The sequence below is a fragment of the Diaphorina citri genome, unplaced genomic scaffold (genome assembly GCF_000475195.1).
Source record: "Diaphorina citri unplaced genomic scaffold, Diaci psyllid genome assembly version 1.1 scaffold2056, whole genome shotgun sequence".
NCBI classification, from domain to species: domain Eukaryota; kingdom Metazoa; phylum Arthropoda; class Insecta; order Hemiptera; family Psyllidae; genus Diaphorina; species Diaphorina citri.
Window position 1 is genome coordinate 40,412 of NW_007379481.1, and position 10,727 is coordinate 51,138.

At 36.4% G+C, this 10,727-nt stretch overlaps 1 protein-coding gene across 1 annotated transcript; it reads right to left on the reverse strand.

The window, feature by feature from the left end:
• Nucleotides 1-7,518: 7,518 nt before the first annotated feature.
• Nucleotides 7,519-8,970, reverse strand: LOC103518041. Its single transcript, XM_008483095.3, has 2 exons — nucleotides 8,878-8,970; nucleotides 7,519-8,641 (listed from the first exon to the last, which is right to left on the reverse strand). The coding sequence occupies exon 2, from the start codon at nucleotides 8,618-8,620 to the stop codon at nucleotides 8,123-8,125; it is 498 nt and encodes a 165-aa protein (XP_008481317.1). The 5' UTR covers nucleotides 8,621-8,641; nucleotides 8,878-8,970; the 3' UTR covers nucleotides 7,519-8,122.
• Between the last annotated feature and the right edge of the window lie 1,757 nt (nucleotides 8,971-10,727).

The following is a 10,727-nucleotide window of genomic DNA, read 5'->3' on the forward strand; positions in this document are numbered from 1 at the left end:
AGGTTATAAAGCGACACGTTTATTTTTAGATTCTTTGCTTTAATCCCCTATGCAACTAACAGTAGCTATAAATAAAGTCCAAGACAAGGTAGCACAATAATGAATGGCCATGTCCCACTCTCCCAGGAAAACAGTAAAATAAATTCTTTATAATAAACTCAAATTTACACCAAGCTGACGTAAAGTTTTAAAAAAGTCTTGGAGGAGGAGATTTTTATTAGTTTTAAATCCTGGTCAATCTTTTATGTATCCGAACCTAAACATAGTTTATTGATTCACCTCTATACCACCTATCTACAGTGTAGGTAAATATAAATGCATCATTTTATACGCCTTTTGTATAGAGTGAAAACCTCTTGTTTTTGGTAAAAAAAAAGAGGTTACTTTAACTTATCCCTCTGATGAAGTTTTTTGAACTTACAATATTTCAACTTATTGTTCCCAAGTTTCAAACGAAAAAAAAAAAAAAAAAAAAAAAAAAAAAGAAAAAAAATGAATGATTTTATTTAGAAATATTAGACTGGTGCGTATGTACCAACCTACGTACCTACCTTTCTACCTCCCCTAAAATAACTTCACAAGCTTTCATCTTTTCAAAACTGCCTGGGCACTGGCGAAATAATAATGGAGTTAAATCGAGTCAAAACAACTTCGGAGCCTTGCTGACAGTCTATAATACAGATGGAATTATTTTTATTAGAAAATAATAGGAAAATTTTCAACTCGAGATAATAGTTTTATTGCAGTCAAAAGAGAAATCTGTCCATCTCCCACCCCTATGTGTGTATCTCAGTATCTTCATATGTGTATCTTTATTATGAGCTAAATAGGAGAAGGGATCAGAGGAGCTTATCTTAATGGAAATTTATACAATAGACAGGGAGGACATGATGATCTAGTTATCTATTGTGAACCGGAGCACAACTTTCCGGGGAATTTTCAGGGATTCCTTGAAAGTTCTCCCTGCTTTCTCAAGAATTTTGCGGCATTCTTTAAAATTTCTCCCTGCTTTCTGGGGAATTTCGAGAGATTCGTTAAAAGTTCTCCCTGTCTTTCTGGGGAATTTTCAGGATTCCTTAAAAGTTCTCTCTCTGGGGAATTTTCAGGATTCCTTAAAAGTTCTCTCTCTGGGGAATTTTCAGGATTCCTTAAAAGTTCTCTCTCTGGGGAATTTTCAGGATTCCTTAAAAGTTCTCTCTCTGGGGAATTTTCAGGATTCCTTAAAAGTTCTCTCTCTGGGGAATTTTCAGGATTCCTTAAAAGTTCTCTCTCTGGGGAATTTTCAGGATTCCTTAAAAGTTCTCTCTCTGGGGAATTTTCAGGATTCCTTAAAAGTTCTCTCTCTGGGGAATTTTCAGGATTCCTTAAAAGTTCTCTCTCTGGGGAATTTTCAGGATTCCTTAAAAGTTCTCTCTCTGGGGAATTTTCAGGATTCCTTAAAAGTTCTCTTTCTGGGGAAATTTCAGGATTCCTTAAAAGTTCTCTTTCTAGGGAATTTTCAGGAATTCCTTCAAAATTTTTACTTCAGGGAACGTTGACGTTGAATTAGAACGATTGTCAGAATTTTAGGTACTTACTCTTCTCAGTCGAATGTAGTGCATATTATCTAATCACGTGAGAGCAAGGCGTTCATATAAAATGTGGTACCTGCCAGTTTATCACAGTTCATTCTTGTTTTTACAAAATAGGTAAATAATAGCGTTAAATCGATAGAGGCACTATGGACGGTTTCAGTCATCGATCGACGGCCGTCGACTTTGCGTGAACACAGCTTTAAGACTATTTTTTCCTGTAGCGGAGTTCGTCCCAATTACATTTTATTTATTTATTAATCTTATATATTTATTTATTTATGACATTATTTATTTATTTATTTACATCACTAAAAGTTAACTTTAACGTCGGCCCTGACGCTGATAGCTAAGATTCAACTATGATAATAAAAGAAATTTTTATTTTTCTCTGTAAATAATTTGTACTAATATTGCCTTTTTTCGGATTATCTCTAATCTAGCAGTATTATGTAGTATTATCACAAGTTTAAATTAGACCATGACATGACAATCTTCGCTAGCCAGATCGAAACAAGATAGTATAGGGAAAAATCTGTTCAGAGATGAAATGAACTTTGTTCAGAGTTTTGCTGAAGCAACGAGGAAAAAGCTGGGGTAACTATTTACCAAGTGATTTTTTCCTGGTTAATGATAACCAAGTCTTTTGTGGTTGTATTATAAATCTTGAGAAAGGTACTTACAAAGTAAAGTCGTTTTCTATTAGATACCCACCTATTTAGTATCTATTTTCTCTAAGGTAAAAAAAAACTACCTAGGTAATTTCACTTGAAAAATCTTACCTACTTTTGTAGGTATTTACCTACTTCTCAGAAGCCATTGTACCTAATCTTTACCGAAGACCCCGAGAGATTCGAAAGAATATGAGTGTAATTTTCGAACCTTCTTCCGAGTCAATAAATTTTCAAATCGTTTGACTTGCGAGAAATAGCCATATCCCATTTACCAACGTTGGCATTGTGGTTAGGGGGTCGAAGTAGATTTTCAGCCATTTCAAATGATGTTCCAATTTCAGGTCCTATTATTCATTCTTATTGTTCAAGCAATTATATCCTTGTTAATGAATTCTATTACTGCGAAGAACGTAAGCGACTTTTAAATACAAGGGTGAGACAGTATAATAAATTGTTTATCTTGTCATCCCCCCCTACCAATCTATATTGTTTGGAAATTTTTATATAGACACAACAGAAGCGCAGATTTAATTCACTGATAAATGGTTGTAGGTTTGATGTTCATTTTACATCGTGAGTTGGAATGTATAAAAGCAAGGAAAAAAGAAGGAAAAAAAATTTCTCTAGCACCGGTTGTTATGTTAGGACCATGGCAAAGATGTAGGTAGGTACTCGTAGATTCTTGGTCTTTAGGGATCGAATGAAAAGTTCAAGATAAAATTTAAACTGTAGGTACCTTTGTACCTACCTACTTAACTTTGAAATAACGAATTTAAAACAAAACAATAGGTTAGTGAAAATTTGATACAAATTGTATGGACCGTAATGTAGAATTAGGTTTGCTCGAAACCCGCAAAAACTTTGGCCTATGTTGTCAATCGAAACTAATGTACATATTTCCATGTTGCTCTTTATTCCTACACTAGAGTGATTGAGTTACTTCAGAGTATTTTTGAATTTTCCTTTTAAAAAGTCAAGCAAAACAGTAGGCCATAATCAACATCGAACTTTAAAGCTCCGAACCCTACACCTAGAGAGATGTTTGTAAAATTTATAAACGTTTATCTTGAGCTTATATACCCTTATAGCTTTACAAGTTATAGGGAGGATGATTGGGGAGAGAATGGGGGTATAATGGGAAGAGAGAATGTGGGCGAGGTGTGAGAATATAAAACAATAATGTTTTCGTAAACAACGGAGATTTCATCATAATAATCGTATTAAACATAATAATGAAGGCTCTGCCTCTCAACATTGCTTGATTCTGCATAAATATTTCAGCATTTTCTTCCTACTTTTCAGCGTATTTTCAGGAGGGTGCGCTGAAATTCCCCCGGGAAATCTCGGGACTACCTAAACTTCGGGTTTCCCTTGGAAAATTGAATTTTCCGTAAAAGGGTAAATATTGTTGAAACAGTTTGATGCGTAAGGAAGAGCAAGTCTCATAAAATGTTCCCGTAATCCTGTTCATGTCATTAAGTATGAAACTTTCAAGTCAATTCTCTCTCTATTTCACACCCTCTGTTTGTATCACAAGTTTGGGAACCTAACTTTAATCGTCACTACATCCTTCTCAGATTATGGGGGGGGGGATGAGAAAGGTTTTGAATCAATTTTTTTTTGTTCTGAAATTTTTAATGGTCTGCTTAAACAAAAGAGCTAAACATACTATGTAACTGGAAATTCCAATACTTATTGACCAACCAAAAACAAAATGTGAATCTTTAGATTTCCCAGAACACAATTTTTATATTAATGGATGTGTATAGGAACAGAAGCAGAAGATGATGAACTTTAGTTTATTTTGATTTAAAGTCAGATTCTTTAGTTAGCAAAACAGATATCTATGAGAAAACATTAAAAGTTCTGATTGACTCACCTTTAGAGTTGTTGCTGAAATAGTTACTGTTCGGGGACGCGGAAGACGAGTCAGAATTGCACTGTTTGCCTGAGGCATATCCCTGAGGTTCACTTGCATAGTTGGTCCGATGATCACCATTGAGTTTGCCCAGCTTATTGCCTTGGGCACACGAAGAGTCCTTGAGAACCATACTATGTCTATCGGAGGTGCTGTCTTTGTCCATTGTAAGATTTTGAGAGTCGAAACTTTGAGCCTTTACTAAACGAAACGATTGCATCACTTTGAAAGGTTTAGGTTAGATTGAGAGATAGGTTTAGAGTTTATATGGTCTGAACTGAAATCATTCCTAATCAGTATAGGTTTTCATTATTAATTTATCAATGATCCAATATATTCTTAAGCCATGAATTCATCAGAGCTGAAATTATTCAATTTTAGTTTTAGAATTTGTGACGAGGAAGGAAATCGTTTATTGAGGAACAAGCTGGGTCCGTCCCTCCGGGAATTATTTAGCCCGTAGTTTATTCGATCAGGATTAAAGAAAATCAGTACTTATGTACCTACCACGATCACTGCGGTTAGAATGATAGCTGGTATTGTAGAGGGCTGGGATAGTCAGAAACGACGAGGTTTCCACCCTCATATACCTATATTACCTGCTAGGCCACCAACAGCAGCTCCATCTTTGGGCACAATGATAAAGCTGTCGAACTCCAAAGGTCATTAGGGGTGACTGCCGAAGACTCTTAATAGACAGTTAGGTGTCGTAAAGTCTCAAGTGCAAGGTAAACACTAGTTAGTTTCAACAATGCTTGGACGAAAATTAAGGCGTTCTCTACCACCTAATCCAATGCTCCATTATTATAATGCTGGAAAAGAATTAGCTGAAGAATCTTAAACAGGGAGGATACCAGCCTGAAATTCCCTTTGTTAAAGACGGATCAAAGGTTGAATGCGAAGGACACCCACTCGTAAAACGTTTGTAGCCAAAAAGAAATGTCAGCTCAAAAACAATCACCCTAGGGCTGATTGAGAGCCCAGCGAAAAACGAAGAATGTTTGAATAGGATTACGTGGAAGATCTTTTCCAGAAGAACCCTGCCATTTAAAAGAAAGCCATACTGTGCTATAACCTTACCTTGTCCTATTACCGTCCGAAAAACTCCGCAAGTCAAAGCAAAGAAAATTCCGGGATTACCACAAGCCACAACAGAGTTTAATCCAGTTTCCTTTGACACAAAGGCGCGAACACCTCTAGAGCGCCTAAGGCGAGGTGCTACCCTCCAGGCTAACTAGGCTGGCAAAAAGAAAGACAGAAGAAGAAGAAAAAGAAAGAAAAAAAAAAAAACATAAACATATTTTTTTATAATCAGCAATATGTATTCATTATGTAGAAAAGTGAAAAAGTACACCGAAAAAAGTCCATATTTTCTGCAAAGATGTATGAATTATAAAGCTCCCCTCTAAAACACGCACCTCACCTGGGCTATAAATTATTTCCTGGGGTAGCTGTTAAATATTACGTGTATATCACAACGCCCGGGTGTTATAAGCTTATTCATGAAAATTCTGGCTTGTGTAGAGGTACCTGCACGGTTCTATGCAAAAGGCAGAAAACAAGCCGTTCCGAAAACAAAACTTATCCGTTCAGGATTAAATAAACTCAGTCGAACCCGCGACCTAGCACTTACAAGGCGAGGTGCTACCCTCCAGGCTAACTAGACTGGCAAAAAGAAAGACATAAGAAGAAGAAGAAGAAGAAGAAGAAACATTAACATATTTTTTTATAATCAGCAATATGTATTCATTATGTAAAAGTCAAAAGTACACCGAAAAAAGTCCATATTTTCTGCAAAGATGTATAAATTATAAAGTTCCCCTCTAAAACACGCACCTCGCCTGGGCTATAAATTATTTCCTGGGGTAGCTGTTAAATATTAGGTGTATATCACAACGCCCGGGTGTTATAAGCTTATTCATGAAAATTCTGGCTTGTGTAGAGGTACCTGCACGGTTCTATGCAAAAGGCATTCCCTGCCAGCAGCTTTTGCACTAGGTTGTTTTACTCTTTATTAAGGTGCGTCCACACAAAGTCGACGGCCATCCACTAAGTGTGGACACACCTTTACAATAAGTATAGCGAAGCTACAAGCTATACTTTGTAATGAGAAAGTATTGTTTCCAAGAGGTTTGATGGAGGGCACTGCACCAACGGAAGTCTTATCGTCCCAAAATCGAAGAGATAATTAGGGCAGGATAAGAAAAAGCTAGCCGTTCCGAGGTCGAACCGTATCGACTTAGCGCTGACAAGACAGCTCTCGCTGTGGGAGCCCGTGTCAGCTTGTAATTCCCACCAAGAAGCTTAAATTGAATTCTGAAGGATGACCACCCTCAATTCGATCCCCAGAAGCCAAAATTCGGATGAACCGACTAAGCTGTCCGCCAGAGGCGATCGAGTGACAAAGTAACATTCCTACGGGATATATTTGATGTAGGTCGACAAATTTGGAAAGGTTAAAATTCCCAACGCCACTCCCGAAAACTCCTGAAAGCAGAGTTCTCTTGACACGAAAAGTCAAGAGTAACCCGAGATAGAGAAAGGTACAACAAGCAGGGTCCGTCCCTCCGGGAATTTTTTAGCCCGTAGTGATTAGAGAAAATCAGTACCTATGTACCTACCTAATTTGTTTTTTTTTTATTGACCTGAACAATTTATTTTAGATATAATAGGCCTTTTGGCAAGGTCTATTTACAGAGTTTTTATAATATAAGACATAAGCACTTACATATCCATCACCTCTGAAAGTTGTACGTCTACAATTAATTACTTTTCAAGTGAGATTATAAGATTTTATGATGTTCAAAAATCTGCTCTCTAGGGACACCGAAAATTCAAGTCTTATTTAAAATTCACCCACGGACAAGACTTGATCCACCTTTGGCCTATGATTAACTCAATCTGTTATTTCCCAAGTGGACTATAAAAGTTCAACCCTTCCTTTAAAAAATTGTTTATTGAAATATTTTGACTGCTGTCATCTGGCCGTAGAGATAATTTGATAATAATTTCATAGCATCGGATTTACAATGATTAATCTTCTGTGAAGATTTTCTTCATGGTAAAACGCTGTAGGTGGTCTACACTTGTTTGGATGACGTTTCTTTTGATTTTTGATGCATTAAATTTTTTAGTAGGTAGGTACATGTAGGTACCTACATTTTTATATTTTAATTTACTTTTTACTGGGATAAGCACAGAACTACTAGGATGAGCACTTAAACAAGAAAACCTGATTACCCATTTTCCATCACAGCAACCGACAACTTAAAAGTATGATGTATAACGCCCCAAAACTGCTGTAAAAAAATTTGGAGTTGTGTAAGTAAATTAGAAGCGATTTCACATTTTGAACAAAATACAAATTTGTTATGTACAGTTTATTTTCTTTATTTAATTTCATTTACAAATTGCACAATTTTGTACTGTTAACTAAAAAATAAATTTGACTCTCTCAATTCATAGATTCCTTTTACCTATCATTTAACTAAAAGTTTCCAAATATTTTGTTTGGAAATTGGAATGGGAAATTCATTTTGTTTTATAGATTTCAAACTGATCAAGTAATTAAGTAATTAAAATAAATGAAACAGTCTAAGAACTAAGGAGTGGGCTCAATATTAAAGAAATAACTTGAAAAGTTGGTAAGAAGTAAGAGAATGAAAAATTGTCTATTTGATCAGCTCTTTTGGAGGCAAAAGAGTCAAAAGACGCTATTCAAACAAAAGGATTTACACCTGACAAAATAAACTAAAAGATTAAGAAGAAACCAGCATATCCTTAGGGGAAAGATATAAAAATAAAATTTCAATTTCCTATTTGCTGAACAGAGAATTTTCTCAAGGAAAATTTCAAATTGTATTAGAAGGAGGTTATTGAACACAAATTCAGAGATCTTGGGAATTAGAACACAAAATTAGAGATCATTAGGAACTAGAACACAAAGTTGCCGCTTTCTTTCAAAACTTTTCTTCGGGTTTATTTTCTATTTTATAAGGCTGGAACAATTTCTTCGGAGGTGAGTGAGGCAATGTGGTTTCTTCCTTCTGAGGATTTGACTTTGGTTTGCTATTGGCCACACAGTTGACTATACCACATCTACAGCTGGAGCTTCCATCACAGGGATCCGTGGCAGGAGGACTCGGTGTTGTAAAGCTTTCTTCAGACCGCGTCGGACTAGGAGGAATGAGGTAATTCCGAGAGGAGAACTGTATGGAGGTGTCCTCCAGTGATTCAAAGTTGAAGTGTGGTCGATGAATGATGTAAGGAGAGTAGCGGGGTGGGCAGCAAGCAGGCAGATGCGAGTAGGAATAAGAAGCGGCTGCCACAGTTGTGATACCGTGCAAGCCGGAGGTTGCACTTGCAGCTGCGGCTTGCAGGACGCTTGCGGCGAAGGCAGGGTCCGTATACACTGCGTAGGGCCATGCCATCGCTATCCGTTGCCGTTTGTCCTTCATCCTTCGGTTTTGAAACCACACCTGTGAGGCGGAAACGGGAGATTAAGATCGGGGAAAATGTATCGTGCTAATCTAAATTTAGAAAAGTTTGTTATCTTGGTATACCTTCGTTGTTCTATACGTAACCAGATAGCTGCCAAACATGAAAATTAGTACCTAGGAACCATAATTTATTTTTAGTCGTAAGCAACAACTTGAAATCTCCAACGTTAAAGTATTTAAATTTCGTTAAAGGATATTTAACATCATTCCCGTACCTTAATTGTTGATTCTGGAAGTCCTAATTGAGAGGCTAGCTCGCACCTTCGCGGCCTGGACACATAATTTTCTTTGTAAAATTCCTTCTCAAGCCGAGTGTACCAACCTACGTACCTACCTTTCTACCTCCCCTAAAATAACTTCACAAGCTTTCATCTTTTCAAAACTGCCTGGGCACTGGCGAAATAATAATGGAGTTAAATCGAGTCAAAACAACTTCGGAGCCTTGCTGACAGTCTATAATACAGATGGAATTATTTTTATTAGAAAATAATAGGAAAATTTTCAACTCGAGATAATAGTTTTATTGCAGTCAAAAGAGAAATCTGTCCATCTCCCACCCCTATGTGTGTATCTCAGTATCTTCATATGTGTATCTTTATTATGAGCTAAATAGGAGAAGGGATCAGAGGAGCTTATCTTAATGGAAATTTATACAATAGACAGGGAGGACATGATGATCTAGTTATCTATTGTGAACCGGAGCACAACTTTCCGGGGAATTTTCAGGGATTCCTTGAAAGTTCTCCCTGCTTTCTCAAGAATTTTGCGGCATTCTTTAAAAGTTCTCCCTGCTTTCTGGGGAATTTCGAGAGATTCGTTAAAAGTTCTCCCTGTCTTTCTGGGGAATTTTCAGGATTCCTTAAAAGTTCTCTCTCTGGGGAATTTTCAGGATTCCTTAAAAGTTCTCTTTCTGGGGAAATTTCAGGATTCCTTAAAAGTTCTCTTTCTGGGGAAATTTCAGGATTCCTTAACATCAGATTAATTTGGTTTATGACACTATGATTTAGAAAACATCATGACTTGTAACTTGTAACAAAGATTCTATCTAAAGCTATGCAATTACAAAGCTTCAAAATGGGTATCTCTTTGAGTAAAAAATACTTAGTTTGGCCAAAATTAAGTTGATTTCGAAGTTTTGTGTATTCCAGATTTCCCCAGCTGGACCCGTAGATGCCTTTTTAAAACAAATTTCTGATGACACATGTTCATATACTTACATATCCATCACCTCTGAAAATTGTACGTCTACAATTAATTACTTTTCAAGTGAGATTATAAGATTTTATGATGTTCAAAAATCTGCTCTCTAGGGACACCGAAAATTCCATTTTAAGATAGAAAATTTTTGACCAAAAATCGGACGCCATATAGGCGGCTTGGGACTTGGAAAAATTTTCACTTTTTTTTCCAAATACGTATTCGCAAATGTAATAGAAAGTCGTGTGATGTTCACACCAGATTTTCTTTAAGAAAGAAAGCTGAAGCTTATTGCAAAGAAGGCCATTCCGACTTGTATATATATTCATTTTACATCGTGAGTTGGAATGTATAAAAGCAAGGAAAAAAGAAGGAAAAAAACTTTTCTCAAGCACCGGTTGTTATGTTAGGACCATGGCAAAGATGTAGGTAGGAGGTACTCGTAGATTCTTGGTCTTTAGGGACCGAATGAAAAGTTCAAGATAAAATTTAAACTGTAGGTACCTTTGTACCTACCTAGCTCACTTTGAAATAACGAATTTAAAACAAAACAATAGGTTAGTGAACATTTGATACGAATTGTATATGGACCGTAAATACCGTAATGTAGAATTAGGTTTGCTCGAAACCCGCAAAAACTTTGGCCTATGTTGTCAATCGAAACTAATGTACATATTTCCATTTTGCCCTTTATTCCTAAACTAGAGTGATTGAGTTACTTCAGAGTATTTTTGAATTTTCCTTTTAAAAAGTCAAGCAAAACATCAGTAGGCCATAATCAACATCGAACTTTAAAGCTCCGAACCTTACACCTAGAGAGATGTTTGTAAAATTTATAAACGTTTATCTTAAGCTCATATACCCTTAT

Coding starts and splice junctions, on each gene's coding strand:
- LOC103518041 (XM_008483095.3), bottom strand. CDS start 8,620: ATGAAGGACAAACGGCAACGGATAGCGATGGCATGGCCCTACGCAGTG.